This window comes from Mustelus asterias, chromosome 8 (genome assembly GCF_964213995.1).
Source record: "Mustelus asterias chromosome 8, sMusAst1.hap1.1, whole genome shotgun sequence".
NCBI classification, from domain to species: domain Eukaryota; kingdom Metazoa; phylum Chordata; class Chondrichthyes; order Carcharhiniformes; family Triakidae; genus Mustelus; species Mustelus asterias.
This window is the reverse complement of record NC_135808.1, coordinates 93,889,084-93,905,609: the sequence shown is the minus strand read 5'-3', so window position 1 is coordinate 93,905,609 and position 16,526 is coordinate 93,889,084. Positions and strand designations below refer to the sequence as shown.

The 16,526-nt window shown below is 41.1% G+C and overlaps 1 protein-coding gene across 13 annotated transcripts in view; it reads right to left on the bottom strand.

Moving 5' to 3' along the window:
- nfia (nuclear factor I/A) overlaps window positions 1–16,526 on the bottom strand; it is a 460,777-nt gene that overhangs the window by 82,515 nt on the left and 361,736 nt on the right. For 6 of the 13 annotated variants that reach the window (XM_078218523.1, XM_078218529.1, XM_078218520.1 and 3 more), the window contains 2 exons: window positions 16,043–16,117; window positions 14,565–14,693 (listed from right to left, as the gene is read on the bottom strand). The exons of 2 other annotated variants lie outside the window; for them this stretch is intronic. In XM_078218523.1, coding sequence (XP_078074649.1) covers window positions 14,565–14,693; window positions 16,043–16,117 — 204 coding nt within the window. The remainder of the gene's footprint in view (window positions 1–14,564; window positions 14,694–16,042; window positions 16,118–16,526) is intronic. 5 more of the 13 variants (XM_078218526.1, XM_078218525.1, XM_078218533.1 and 2 more) reach the window with 2 other exon arrangements.

Below are 16,526 nucleotides of genomic sequence, written 5' to 3'. Positions count from 1 at the left end.
TATATAATGCATTAACTTTTGCGACAAAACAACAATACTGGAATGGTGAAACAGGTAAAGAAAATAGTTGTTTATATGTGATTGAAAAAATGAAATCTGATTTGCTTCTGGGAGGAACTTAATGTATGTACATAGGAATGCTGTACCATGTTAAAGTTTGATGAATTCAATTCATTTAACCCAGCCTGCTTTGGTCTCTTTAAGAGGACAGACCCTCCTGTCTCCTCTGCCTTACGACAAGCTAGTAACATGTTTAAGCACAACTCACGATCTAAACAACTCCTCTTTAGAGGTTTGCTGCAGGGATAACAAATTTACCCAGCATGGTGCCACACATACCCATCTCTGAAGATTAGTGTAATAGAGCTTTTAGTTATGCATTTACCTTGTAATTATTGAGCCATTACAACAAGATGTAACTGTACTCTCATACCTCTCCGTGAGAATTTCTCAGCAGGAGGGCTTCATGTTAATCTATGATAGTGCTCCTCTAAGGAGCTCAGTCAGAGGTAAATATAAAAAAAAGTCTGAAATAGGTTGGTGCAGATGGTAATGAATAGCTCGTATGATTGTGTATAATGTATCGATCATGGGTAGAAAGGGTCCGGAAAACATTAAGATTTGACTGCAAAAGCATGCAAATGGAAATAAAATGATGCGAGCCACAGTTGTCAATTTTACTGCAGTGTAGAACAAGAGCATAAGTCTGGAAGGTAGAATTTTAAGCACTTTATCTCAACTTAATAAAACAACAACAAAAAACTTTTCTACTGAAGCAAGGCCTTCCCGATCTTTAAAATTTCTTACAAGAACTAAAATGTCCTTTGAGGGCTTACTGATGAAACTACCATTGATAGGGACTCCCTGAATATGGAACCGTTTACATGATGCATCTTTTCTTGTACACTTTTACAGAAGGAGATTCAAGGTTTCGTCGGGTCCTTGATGCCTCACTTAAATTTCCAGAATAGTTAGCTCATATGTAAAGAACATGTGATAGGAGATGAAATGACCAACCTTCAGGAGAATTCTAAGTAAATCAGGGCCGGGCAAAGTCAATTTCTAAAGGGCAAGCCTATGAAAAAAACAGAAGAGGTATAGGAAATGCAATGGTGGCTACTTGCTTTGATTTTCAGAGAAAAAGAAATAAGGAGGCACCACATTGGGGACTGATACAAAGGTAATGGGACAGTGAATTAAGAAGCATCTGGCCAGAGAGTCGTGGTTAGTAGGCAGAAAACTAAAGACAGAAATGAAAGGAAGTTTATCAACTGAGAAGCTGTTGTGTTCCGCAGGACCTATGCTGTGGCCACGCTTATTTACACAAGCACACATATGCGCGCGCGTAGGCACAAACACCACACACACAATCTAAACTTAGGAAGTGAAAAAATAATGCTGACATTTACTGTTTACATGAATTAGGCAAAGGGTCGGCAAATTATGAACAGGATTGTTAGAAACTGCAGGAAGACACAGGCTATCAAAAAGTTTAAAGTTTATTTATTAGTGTCACAAGTAGGTTTACATGAACACGGCAATTAAATTACTGTGAAAATCCCCTAGTTGCCACATTCCGGCGCCTGTTCGGGTACAGTGAGGGAGAATTTAGCATGGCAAATTCACCTAACCAACACGTCTTTCGGACCGTGGGAGAAAATCAGAGCACCTGGAGGAAACCCACGCAGACACGGGGAGAACATGCAGACTCCGCACAGACAGTGACCCATGCCGGGTATCGAAGCTGGGTCCCTGGCGCTGTGAGGCAGCAGTGCTAACCACTGTGCCGCCCTAACAGGGTGGGAAGACAGGTTCAATACATATATTCCGGAAGTAATCATACAAAAATGAAATAACTTTTGATCAAGTCGAGGAGAAAAGGGCACACAGGCCTATAAAATACAGCAATGTCAGAATTAGGGTCGTTAAAAACAAATCCTTGATTTGGCATCTGGAACAGTGTAAATAGTAAAGCAGAGAGATAATGTTGAGCTTGTACAGAACATTAGTTCGACCTTTGTTGGAGTATTTGGTTTTATGTTTTCCATTACTGAAAGGACATAAAAGTAATGGAAAAGGTGAAGGCAAGATTCACTAAGATATTACCAGAGGTCAAGTTAATGGAGAAACTGGAGAAGTAAGGATATTATTTTTACACTGGAGAGGAGAAGTTTAAAGGGTGACCTGATAAATGTTTTCCAAGTTGTGAATGAGTTTCAGAAGGTATATACTTTAGTAAAATGTTGATTCCACTAGCCAGAGTTGGCAACAAGGGAAACACCAATCTTAGATAAATACAAAAGAATTAAAAGGGGAAGTTGGGGAAAAAAATACTTGTGCAGACAATAGAAGAATATTGACTTTTCTGCCAAACTCCTTTGCTGAGACAAAGCATACAGATATTCTTCGGAAGGGAAGGAACGGAAACACAAAGGGTTGAAAAGGAGAAATATTTAATAAAGGTATGAGGAGTGAGCAGGAGAGTACACATGTATATATGAGATGTTCTATGATGGTTTAACATCACAAATCACTCCTATATATAGATCTTGCAATCCTATGTCATGAAACAGGCTTTTACCTGCCCAATTTTTAGGCAAATGATGGCAAGACCCAGAAGTTAAACAAAGTACCCTAGTTATTCAATGCAGACTAGAATGTACCATGTGATTCTCCTTTTCAGTAGGTTGACTCTTTTAAAATTAATTTTACAAAATGTGGGTGTTGCTGACTCTTGAGAAGGTGCTGGTGAGCTGCCTTCTTGAACCACTGCAGTCCATGCAGTGTAAGTACACCCACAATGCTTTAGGGAGGGATTTCCAGGATTTTGAACCAGCAACAGCAAAAGAACAATGGTAAATTTCCAAGTCAGGATGGTGAGTCAAGAACACAACCACCTGGAAGTTCCCCTCCAAATCATCCCATGGGTCCGCTGCCCTTGTCCTTCCAGATGGTAGTGGTCATGAGTTTAGAAGGTGCTACCTAAGGAGCCTTGGTGATTTCCTGCAGTGCATCTGGTAGATGGTACCCACTGCTGCTACTGTGTCAGTGGTGGAGGGAGTGAATGTTTGTAGAAAGGGTGCCAATCAACCGAGCTGCTTTGTCCTGAATGGTGTCAAGCTTCTCGAGTGTTGGTGGAGCTGCACCCATCCAGGCAAGTGGAGAGTATTGCATTACACTCCTGACTTGTACCTTGTAGATTGTGAATAGGCTTGAGTATATACAATCTCAAACTGAGATTTGGGCTATAAAATAAATAAATTGTATTTTGTTTAAAAAAAACATCCTATATTATCACCTGCCTGGGTTGCCATGCAAACATACACTGAATCTTCAAAACAGATGCTGACTTTTGTGGTGAAACAGATTCTCCACAACTTCAGTTTCTCATTTGGCCTGAGCTGGGTTTCTTCCACTACATCTTGTCCATCACAGAGCTTACCTCAACCTCAGTAAGATCACCCATAGTGTAGGTATACCCACAATGCTGTGTATTCCCCTATCTTAGCCCAACTACCACTAAAAACCCAATGCCCTTATGACCTCAACTTGCTAGTCTTCCTATCCTCCACCTTCCAAGAACATCAGTTCATCGAAAGCTCCACTGTGCATAATATAATCCACACTAAGATCATCCATTAAACCTGTTTGTGCTTAAAATCCCTCCATGGTCACAGCCTCTCTTTCAATAAATATCTGCTTTACAATCCTGCTCTCTAAAAATTCTCCAGCGCACTGACTGCAACCTCCTGTGAACCACACATTCTCTTCACCCCAACATTAGAGGGTGTACATTCAGCTTTCGAGGATCCTTACCCTTGAATGCTTTGCTTAAATCCAACTCTTTCACCTTATTTGAAACCCTCATTAAAGACTACACTTTTGATCAAGTTTTTAGTAATCTCTTCTTGGCGTCAACTTATCCTCCTGGGTCTGTCAATTACCTCAAGACATTATTCAATGAGGAAAGATTCTCGCAATTTGTTCTTGCCTTTAGTAGTTGAAAAGCTGCCACTGGGCGGAAATGTTTCAACACCATTCCTCTCCACTGGCTTCAGTCCATTGACTGGCTCAGGTAAACTTACCCACAGAAATACCACTCCACTTCTTTAGGAGGTCTGTTGCATACAAAGCTTGTTCACGAACAACTGCATTTTCCTTAATTAAATTAAATGATTAGCCATTCCTTGAATATTACAAGGATGCTCGATAGTTGAAGCATAACTCTCTGCCTAACCATCCATCAAAGATTCTATAAATAGATACAGCTCAATTGGTATTAGCATATTGAAACCATCTTTTGTCTGACACAAGCCAAGATGTATACACATATTAATCAGCCTTTCATTTTCTCGAATCAAACTGTGCACCTCTGTTCCTCACAGTCACAACCCACAGAAACAACAATTAACCTCATCTGCTGTGTCTAGTAATAAGAAATTGAAATCAATAATCTAATATAAAAGCACAATTTTAACACAGTAGAATTATATTAGGTCGTTCATGTAAAAAAAACACTGGTATACATTTGATGAACAAATGGCCTATTTCTGTGTTACAGCACTCAGCAATTTTAAAGACCATCAAAATATCAACTGCCACAATGCTAAAAGCATCATTTTTTAAGTACGAATCATAGAATCCCTACAGTGCAGAAGGATGCCATTGAGCCCAACGAATCTGCACTGACTCTCCAAAAGAGCATCTTACCCAAGCCCAGTCCGTCACCCTATCCCCATAACCCCGCACATTTACCATGGGTAATCCACCTAATTTACACATCCTTGGACACTAAGGGTAAATTAGAACGGCCAATCCACCTAACCTGCACATCTTTGGACTGAGAGAGGAAACCGGAGGACCTGGAGGAAGCCCATGCAGTCACAGGGAGAACTCCACACAGGCAATCACCCAAGGCCAGAACTGAACCATGCTTCCTGCCGCTGTGAGGCAGCAGTGCTAACCACCGTGCTGCCCAAACGTAACATTGAAAGTGCAACACAGAACTAAACTGACCTGGTTCCATGGCCTGTGATAATGTGACACATTCTGTTGTAAGCAGCATGGGAGAGAAGGATGTTTGGTCAGGTCAGTGTTTCAAAAAGAAGTTTTGAAAAGTTAGATCCAATTCCAAAGAAATTCATCATGGCTACATTAACACTGTATAGTCATTTATTGCAAAATCATTTCTGTCGCTTTTAGACTGCATGTATCTGAATAGAACATCTTTAATGCCCCTGGCTCTGTCATTCCATGCTAAGGACAAAGAGGTTTGCACCACAGACTTAACAAGCTAAAACTTGCAAATAATTTGCAGTGGCCAGTAAAGCTGGAGATGAGGCATTTAAGGTGGCCCCTTCACAGCTTCCATCTTGAATGTCATTCTTGTGGGAATTTAAAAGATCAAATAAATGCTGCTCTTTGAGAAAGGGTTCAAACTATGCAGTTTGGCTAAAATAGCCAAAAATGTGGTTATAAGCAAGGCGGAGTATCATTCTTGCTGTTCAGATTCACACTCCATAAGTGTGAGATAACTGCTCAGACAAAGCTCAAAGTCTCACAACACCAGGTTAAAGTCCAACAGGTTTATTTGGTAGCAAAAGCCACTAGCTTTCAGAGCGCTGCTCCTTCATCAGGTGAGTGGGATTTCAATTCACAAACAGGGTATATAAAGACACAAACTCAATTTACAAAATAATGGTGGGAATGCGAGTCTTTACAGGTAATCAAGTCTTAAAGGTACAGACAATGTGAGTGGAGAGAGGGTTAGGCACAGGTAACAGAGATGTGTATTGTCTCCAGCCAGGACAGTTAATGAGATTTTGCAAGCCCAGGCAAGTCGCGGGGGTTACAGATAGTGTGATATGAACCCACAATCCTGGTTAAGGCCGTCCTCATGTGTGCGGAACTTGGCTATCAGTCTCTGCTCAGCGACTCTGCGTTGTCGTGTGTCGTGAAGGCTGCCTTGGAGAACACTTACCCGAAGATCAGAGGCCGAATGCCCGTGCCGCTGAAGTGTTCCCCAACAGGAAGAGAACACTCTTGCCTGGTGATTGTCGAGTGGCGTTCATTCATCCGTTGTCGTAGCGTCTGCATGGTCTCCCCAATGTACCATGCCTCGGGACATCCTTTCCTGCAGCATATCAGGTAGATAACACACGCCCACCACGTGAGAACACCATCCACCAGGTACACGGTACATACACTTGCAACTCGGCCAACGTTGTCTACCTGATACGCTGCAGAAAAGGATGTCTCGTGGCATGGTACATTGGGGAGATTATGCAGACGCTACGACAATGGATGAATGAACACCGCTCGACAATCACCAGGCAAGAGTGTTATCTTCCTGTTGGGGAACACTTCAGCGGTCACGGGTATTCGGCCTCTGATCTTCGGGTAAGTGTTCTCCAAGGCAGCCTTCATGACACACGACAACACAAGAGTCGCTGAGCAGAGACTGATAGCCAAGTTCTGCACACATGAGGACGGCCTTAACCAGGATTGTGGGTTCATGTCACACTATCTGTAACCCCCACAACTTGTCTGGGCTTGCAAAATCTCATTATCTGTCCTGGCTAGAGACAATACACATCTCTTTTACCTGTGCCTAACCCTCTCTCCACTCACATTGTCTGTACCTTTAAGACTTGATTACCTGTAAAGACTCGCATTCCAACCATTATTTTGTAAATTGAGTTTGTGTCTTTATATACCCTGTTTGTGAACTGAAATCCCACTCACCTGATGAAGGAGCAGCGCTTCGAAAGCTAGTGGCTTTTGCTACCAAATAAACCTGTTGGACTTTAACGTGGTGTTGTGAGACTTCTTACTGTGTTTACCCCAGTCCAACGCCGGCATCTCCACATCAGACAAAGCTGCATAGGATGTTCAATATTTCAAAAAAAAGCAGTCGAGAACTTTTTACGTTTCATGAACAAATAAAAATACAGGTGCAAAGCCTAACCACATCTATCAATATTTGTCTTTTTATGAGCAGGAGATCTAGAGTCAAAGAGCATGCACAGGTACAACATTACGACTAGAGTCAAAAGGTCAATGCTCTATTCATAGCACTGTACTGACATGAGGCAAGGCCGCTCCCTGGTTCACCAGATCCGCCTGAAACTATTTCAGGCGGATCTAAAGATTTTGCAACTTACAAACCTGTCAACATTTCTCAGCTTCGTTATCTCACGATTCATGTGAAATATGTGAAGAGGATTGCAAAAAAAACCTTTTGTTTAAAATCAGTTCACAATTAAAGCTCAGGATTTCCTTTACAAAATTATCATTTTGTAAAATCCACGAGCTTCTAAAACAAAATACTACCATTTACCTCGTACTTGCATTGAACTTTTGAACAAGCCGGTCGGGAGTACTAAAATGGAGATAGCAATTTTTCAAAAATGATCAGTCGCTGTTCTTGTTAAGACAAGTGAACTCAATACCCTGTCGCTCTTTTCAGAATGAATTTAAATTTAGATGTATATGAGGAATCCAAAACTTCAAAAGGGAAGTGGGCTGTTTACAATTTTAGTTGCTTTTTAAAAAAAATTTCAAATTTTTTTTGAGCAGTCAATAGAAAGATATAACAGAATAAGTGTACACGTATTAAAAGTATATGCACTGCTTTTCCAAACAGTCAGTAATGTCGTACAGAGGTACGCTGATCAAGGAGGTTACAGGTTTGCTCCTTAGATTCTTCCAGGTTAGTCAATATCAACCAGTGAGAATGCTGCAATAAGGGTCAGGTTCAGACTACTATTTTAAAGTCATTTTTGTTCAGCCAGTCTTGCTACTTTGTTTTTTGACTCAAGCACGTGTGGGTAAAGATGTGGGTGCGAGTATTCTAAGCTTTAAAATTTCCTGTGTAAATTGTTTGTAGGTGGGAGGCTTGAGAGTATTCAATATAATTGTCCTCTTCACCAGAACCTAACTTTAAAATCTTCCTGAAGGTACAAATGTTAATGAAAGATTGAAATGTCTGCTTGTTGCACTGTACATGTTGGTGTGCACAAGCATTGGATTTAAAAAAAGTGTGCATTTATTGTAAGCAGTCTTTTTGTATTTGTCAAAGTGAGGGATTTAATTCTAGGAAATGAGGAGTTTTCCATTTTTCACATTCACTTGTACAGTGAATGCTCGATGCATGACAATGTTCCCTCTAGTCTGCCACAGCAATGTGATTTAACCCTGCAATCGGAAAAACACTGCAGGAATTTGATGTTTCATTTTTCACATCATACAGCCTATTCAGTGCTGAACATTGTATGATGTGGCCCAATAAGGGAGGAATTAAGACTACCAACAATTTCATGTAATGTACGATTACAGCCAGCAACAATATATTTGCTGCATCAATTCAGCGATCAGAAGACATTGTGCTAATCCATTGTGCCACCCCGTACACTATCAAATTAAAATTACAAGCAATCAATCCTATTTTTAAAATTGCCCTATACACCTTTGGATTCTTGTTCCATTTAGTGACATGATGGCACAGTGGTTAGCACAACTGCCTCACAGTGCCAGGGACCCAGGTTCAATTCTGGCCTTGGGCGATTGTGTGGAGTTTGCACGTTCTCTCAGTGTCTGCGTGGGTTTCCTTCAGGTCCTCCAGTTTCCTCGTACAGTCTAAAGGTTAATTGGTCATTCTAAAATTGCCCCTTAGTGGAATGATGGGGTAAATACGTGGGGTTATGGGGATAGGGTCTGGGTGGAATTCTCCATCAGAGAGTCAGTGCAGACTCAATGAGCCAAATGGTCTGCTTCTGCACTGTAGGGATTCTATGATTTCTATGAGAGCTGCAGACTACATGTTACAAAACCCAGGGAACAGAGTTTCCAGTGATGATGAAGTAAGATCACCTCGGATAAACTTCATTTGTGGTAGCAGTAAACAAAGGGAAAGAGAAGGTAGAAGGGGATGAAGATTAAGAAAACTCATCTGAAAGATTGATCCAGCACATCCTTCCCTTGCATCTCAGTCCTTTGCACAGGCATTCGTATGTCCAAATCATCGTAGTGTCTCATTTTCATTACTGCTGGCAACTGGAAAATTGCTTTACCGCTGCCAGGAGGATTTTACCTGTCAACTGCAGCTTGAAAACAATCAATGGTCTCAGCTCTGCAGTGATCAAAGATTCATCTTTAGAACAGGGGGTTCTCTCTCTCCTCCACACCCCTTAGACAAAGTTATTTGGTAGGACATTGTCTGGCTTTGTAGCAAAAAAAAAGTCACTGTTTAATGTTTTTCAAATCACTCAATGTGAAAGTAAAATTACATTAATTTTGCCCTGCTTTGAACAAACCACCCCAAACCTTATTAAATCCAAACTTGCAAATCATCACATCAAAAAAATGGAACTTCAGCCTCCCAAGGTAGCAGCAAATAAAACGGTGTTACCAACAACTCCCGAAGAAGGGTTATTGGTATATTTTTTTTAAATCATGACAAAGTGCATAATTTTAATTATGGGCCAAAGGAAGTATAAACAGTTTGCAATTCAAGAGTGTAGCAGAATCCAGATAGTTGGCAAAGAATGGAGACAAAGCTGTTTGCGGATTGAAATGCTTAGGGAGTACTTAGGACCTGTCATTTGTTACGACAGTTGCAGAACTAATTGATTAAGAGGCTATGACTAATGATCTGCGTATAAAGGTTTGTTTTTAGGGCTGGATGAATAACTACATTTATATACCTTGACATCTAAACATATGCAAAACCCAGTCTATCTAGATTGTTTTCAGGCAGGATGTTTTTAAGCTGTTTGTATAAGATTAATTTTCCTTCAAACATCTCACCTGCTGTTCAATCGCTACGAAATAGCTTTAATTTGAGGAAGGGTAGCTAAATCTTAACTCAATTTAGTATTTTATTTAAACTTCAATTCAAAACACATAAATAAACCAAATTTAGACACATTGTGCCTTGGTTGCGAGAAGCAAAGTATCACAATGTTTGTTAAATGACAATTCGAAGACCATTCATTAAAGCTGCCAAGGGAAAGAATGATTAGTATACATATATATTAGGCTTCTTCCTATCCCCAAACATAAAGGAACGATATTGGAATGCTAGAGTTTAAGCATAAATGTGCATTTATATTAGTGCTTTTCATTCCTTAGGAGGGCATCCCAAGACACATCTCAGTCAGATGAGTAATCATTGTTGTTGTGCAAGGAAATGCAGCAGTAAATTTGTGCATAGCCATGGCCCACAAACAACACTGACCAGTGAGTCATTTTTTGGTATCTTTGGTTGATCCAACCCTATGGGGGGGAATTCTCCCAATTCCCAGCTGGTGGGTTCGATCGTGCTCGTGAGGGGAGAATATGGCAGGATATCCAGAAATCGGTTTCAAGTCGGTGTGGATTTACAGCAGGATTCTCTGCTGGTGCCCACCATGGTGGATCAGAACACCTACCAGTGTGAACAACATTTGCATCCTATTAACGTGATGCAAATGAAACACCGACCCCACATACATACATTCTCCCAGATGTCGGTGAGAAAACACACCAGCATGAAATAAGTTTGGAACAGAGTGGCATGCAGATGTTGGCACTCACCTGAACAATGCTGAGGCTGCCTCCCAAGTTCAGGATGGAGGCTGTCCTCAGCCTTGGAACCCCACAGCAGTGGATCGGGGAGCATCTGTAGGTGGTCCTTCCAGATTAGGTGTCCTGGAGGGGATTCCATCATCAAGCCTCATGTTCCAGGAGATTTATCTTCATTTTTCAAGTAGTTCACCTTCTCTCTTCAATAGTGGGTCACTGATGTTGGGCACCATTTCAGTGTGGCAACCGGACACAATGGTGGACTATGCACCATCCAGGCTGCCCCACCATTGAATACAGTGCAAGACACCTGTGTAATTAATGAAGTCGGGGCTGGAAGATTTGATGTGTTTTTTCACCAGCCTCCACAGCGGAAACAGTCCACATTCCTGCCTCCGCCATGGCACTTAGTCTCAAAATGGGAGAATTCAACCCTTTAGCTAACAAATTAAAAAAGTCAGGTTCTTTTCTCCAATATTACATGCCAATTTATTTCCACAAAGCAACATCTTTACCTACTCAATACTAATTGAAGGTTGAAATTTCTGCTTGGAGATATGACAACAATTTTGAGGAGATCAACATCAATGGTGACCTTGATAGCAAAATCTGAATAAAGGATGAAGGCAATCATTTTTACTACATGACTCATCTGCCCCTTTGTTGTAAAGTAAAATCTGCTATCACACTTCTTCGTAATTGTTTTTTTGTTCTACAATCTGCAAATTAAAATAGACTATTAATTTCCCTCTTTAGAATCATAAAACAGAGTAGGAAGCCATTTGGTCTTTGGGTTCTTTCAAGAACTAAGATAAAGGCAAAATACTGTGGATGCTGGAATCTGAAACAAAAACAGAAAATGCTGGGAAAACTCAGCCAGTCTGACAGCGTCTGTAGAGGAAGAATAGAGCCAATGTTTCGAGTCTGGATGGCCTGGAGACATTGGCTCTGTTCTCTCTCCACAGATGCTGTCAGACCTGTTTTTTCTGCTTCTGTGTCTTTGAAGAACTATCCAATTAGGTCCACCTTGCTGCTATAGAAGCATTGCGGCATCAATCTTTTACCTCTGGAACTGATATTGTAATCAGTGATGTTTAAATGGAATTGCTACTTCGCAACTATTTGTTCAAGTCTTAGCTTAATTTCAGTCTTGCAGTTGGCTTCAGCAGTTGACTGGATTAACAGTCAAGATTAAGGGCAGAATTCTCCCATCTGGAACTAAGTCCCTTGGCAGAGTGGGAAGTGTTTCCCACTACGGAGACCCTGATGGGAAACCATGCCATACCTTCTGGCCCTGACCTCATTTATTATGCATCCGAGGGTTTAGTGCTGTATTCTGTGGCGTGTGTCCCATCATCATGTCCGGGTGCCATATTTAAATGGTACCAACATCACTGACCCATAGTTGAAGAAAGAAGATGGACCTCTTGAAAAAAGATGGGTCTGCAGGAACTCACCGAGGCTGGAAGATGAACCTCCTCAATGACACCAGGTCGATGCTCCTCTCACCCACTGCTGTCGTATTTTGGGGTCCAGCGTTGCTGGCAGCCTCCATGTTGAACCCCGGTGGCAGCCCCAGGCATTCTTCAGGTAAGTCCTGACTTCTGCATGCCACGTTATTCCAGAAGTGGTCTGGACTGGAGTGCTCTCCCACTGGCGTCGGGGAGAATTGGGCATGGGGGGGGGGGGGCGGAGAGGAGCATTCCAGTCGGGCCTTCATCTGGATCCCATTAGTAGGGTACAAATCAATTTCAAACCAGCCACCAGCAGGTTTCCCAATCCCCCTTGGTGGACACCAGTGGAGGATCCCCCAGGAAATTCACACCGGCATAAAACCAATTTTTGGGCCTCCCACTGAATTCTCTCCCTCTCAGCCCCCCCACTCCACTCCTTGGCCTACCATTGAACCCGCTGGCAGGGTCATGGCAGAATTCTGCCCTAAAAGTAAGATTTACATCGCATTGGAAATTTCCCACAGAGGGGAATACAAAGTCAAAGATGTAGTCAGCTAAAGACTCCTATACCTCAAAGAAGATGATGGTTACAGATTGATGCTTCAGAGCAGAGCACAAGCCCAGTGTGGTAGATATTAAACGCCAACATAAAAAAATATTTTTATCAACAAGATGTTGTACTTATGATACATATTACCCCCTGTGATCTCACACTTTCAAAGTCCTCCCCTATACCTACACTTGCTTTAACTTCAGTCAATCTTTTTGAAGTCAGGGAAAATAGTTTCTGCTAATGATAATTGGATTGTAGAAAATGTTTGTAAATAAGCTTGATTGGGTCAGCTCTCATGGTGTCCGGCCTGTAGAAAAATGTCTTTATTCTCCTCAGTGATTCCTTCGTTCCTTGTTCATCTATTTTTGAGGTATCTTTGTCCCAATCCTCTGTCTTTGATAGAAACATAGAAAGTAGGTGCAGGAGTGGGCCATTTGGCCCTTCGAGCCTGTACCACCATTCAATATGATCATGGCTGATCATGCACTTTCAATTTCCCACTCCCTCTTTTTCTCCATACCCTTTGATTCCTTTAGCCGCAAGGGCCATGATGTAGCATAAAGATCTTCCAGATGGTGCATAAGCTAGCCTAAGGGTACTTTTCCATCTTTTTCTCTTTAGGGACTTGACAGGCCTTCATACAATGTCATTAGATGAGGCATCCAAGACTGAGAACCTGCTGTGTGGAGAACAAAAGGCTAAAAATATAAATCCTAACACTTCCCTGGCACAGCTCTTGTTAAGAACTTACTTCTATCTTTAAAGTACAATCCTTTGATGACTACAGCAGCTATAGTGGAAGAATGAATTAGTAGAGCATCGCATAACAACAGACACCCCATTGACATCACCAATGGGTCTTGAAGGAAATATGCCAGTGGAGGGCAATAAAGTTCAGTGGAGCTCTGATTCTTTCATGCAGTTTTGAAGTCATGATTCACTCGATTAGCCAGCACCATCCGATTTTTATTGGCAGATGTATGCATAGCACTAAAACTTACCTGCTTCCTTCATCCCATTCAAGGACAAGAACTATGCTGAATCCCAACTTGCTTTGTGCACATACATTGAAACCAAACCTAGGGGCAGGCACAGTAGATGGACTCTTTCATTCTACTGGTGGAAATAGCTATTCATTTTCAAGTTTATGAAAATAGAAGTTGGCTTAAGAATCATAAAAGGACAAAGGCATGGGTTATGGCAGTTTACTTTGAATTTTCTTGTTGGCTCCAAAAAAAAATGCTACCTAGCATTTTTCGAAAGTACGGCATCGAAAGTTCACCTGCACTGACTTATCAAACTCAGCGGTAGTTTTGCATTGAGAATCCCAGAAAGCTGAGTCTGATTTCTATGTGAGGCAAAAATTTCATTTTTAATCAAACTCTGGAAAAAATGTGCATTTATTCATCATTAATTGCTGAAGTTGTACATATAAGATAATTGGACATTCCATAATGTCGAAAGCTCAAATGTATTCAGCAGACAGTCACTTATCTTTGAGCAATTTTGTAATTTCTTAATTTTAGTAACAGGATGAAAGGAGATTAGATGGGAAAATGGTCCAGCTGAGACATGTGTCATTAATTATTACAACAACCAGACACAGCAAATTATACTAGGCACATATAATGAAGTCATTGAAAGGGGTTTTAAATATAGCTTGAATAAAAAAGCTGATTTTTAAAAAAATCACTGAATTGACAGAAAACATGGGTAGCAACCAGCTGTTAACAAAACCACTGAACTTTGATTTTATTTAAAACTTATAAGAAGTCACCAATATGAGTCCTTTCCCTCTTATTCTACAACCAGGCTGAAAAAAAAACCACTTCTAGGGATTTATAACCCACAATGCACACAAGGAATTCTTTCCTAGAGTCTTTATTTTCTGTACTATCAGTAAGTCAAGGCACCAAACTACAAGCTACTTGGCCAAGACCCTATACTCTTTTAGTCGGAGCTACAGGGAAGGGCTCTCAGCGGCCGTGCCTCACCTCTGGGTGCTGTGATCACAGGCCGATGATGATGTGTAAATGCCGTTCGAGGGGAGGAGGTCTGCGAAGGCGTGGGACTGCTGAAACCAGACTTCTCTGACTTCTTTAGTGTAGTAGGCGATGGCATTCCTGGCAAGAATGATCGATAAGTGCAATTTTAATAATGCTAGGTCATGAAACGACAGCCTGTGCAATGTGGAGGGGGAAGGGGGGAGGGGTGTAAAAGCAGCATGAGTCGGGGGGGAAAAGAGAGAAGAGGAGGGAAAGGGAAGAGATTGCAGACAGAGAGAGAGAGAGTTAGGCAGCGCAAAAAGCATTCTGCATCATTCACGTTCTATGGTGCCTCAGCATGTTTACTTAGCAACTTCAAACAACATTCCTTGTCAGGTTAATAATAGAAGAAAGAGAGTATGCATGCAAGAAAATGTTTTCAAGTATGAGCTACATTCATAAACCATGCCATTCTATCTAAACTAAACCTGCAAAAGAATTCCATTGGAGTTTTAGACTGAAAATGCCAGAAGCGTCAAACTTCCAGTTGTTTCAAGAATTCATAGAACGTACATTTAACACCATAATCGAGGATACTGCACAGCCACCTGGGAAACACCCAAAATACTCTACCAGGGAGTTGGCCTCATAAACCATGATTGGCAGGACTACAGTTGGGCAATGGAAGTCAGGTCAGGAACGAAACTCTTTCTGTAGCCTGTGGATGAATGTGTAGTACTCTAATTAGCCCCGAAACATCAGGAAATGCTAGTACCCTGAATGACCTGTCCAAATGTTCCCTTGTAAAAGGACTTTATACATGGGCATTTGTGGAAATGGAGCATTTCCCACATGAAACAGTGCCAGATGATGTAATCACATGCACACCACTGTTACGGCACATTGTTAAGCTTCAAATATCTCCAAGATAGATATACTCTGCTGGTTTGATGTGTTGCTAAGATCCCAGGATCTCCAAGCCAGACTCACACCATTTCTATGGAATGTTGTTATGCACTAAGTATCCCCCAAGCCAGACACAATCGGTTGCTATGATGTGTCACTAGGCTCCAAGTAGCCCCACGTGAGAGCCCACATTGTTGATGTGACATGTTGCTAGGCTCCATGTAATCTCAAGTCAAACACATTCTGCTGCTATGGCTAAACACAAGACCCCAAATAGCTCCCTGTCAGATGCGTACTGATGCTATGACACAGCACTCAAGTTGCTCCCAAGTAGCCTGCATATTCACTGGATGTTATTCAATTGATTCAATGGGCTACTTTCATTGTGTAAAAAAACATCTAAAGAACAATAGGTACATAATAATGCTACAGTAAACTCATCATTGTTGTTTTCAGCAAATGTTCCACTTTCATTCTCTCAATGTATTAATACAGAAAAGTTGCATTTCATTTTCAAATCTCTCTTTGTTCCAATGTAATTAATTGACAAACAGTTCAATATTGGTAAAAAAAATAATTACTTGAATGTACATCTGTAGACTTCAGTTGCGTGACCTTTGAGTTTGTGAGGTCACTAAAGAAATATGTTTCCGGATCTGAAAGAAACAAGCAGCAGAGGAACGGAGCAAATTTTTATATGCATTTATTGCTTAAATAGTTTAAATGGTGATAAATGTACTTTCAATAACGTCAATAAGGGGAGTTTGACACTTCTTTGGCATTTTATATGCATACTAACTTTCATCCAATTAAAAAATGTCATGCAACACGTCTTTTTAGAAGCTTTCAGTGTCTGACTACTTTAGAGTCAAATTGATCACGAATATTCAGACAGCAGTGAAAAGGTGGCACAGTTAAGCTTTTCTTTGTGCAGTTGTGCTTTGTGAAACCTCCAATCCCATGGCATTAAAATTATGTTGAGTGTTTTAGGCACAGACTCAATTCTCTGAAGGTGGCAAAAGACTGGGGATTTCTATCAGTCAGATGGTATCATACCAGTTGCTA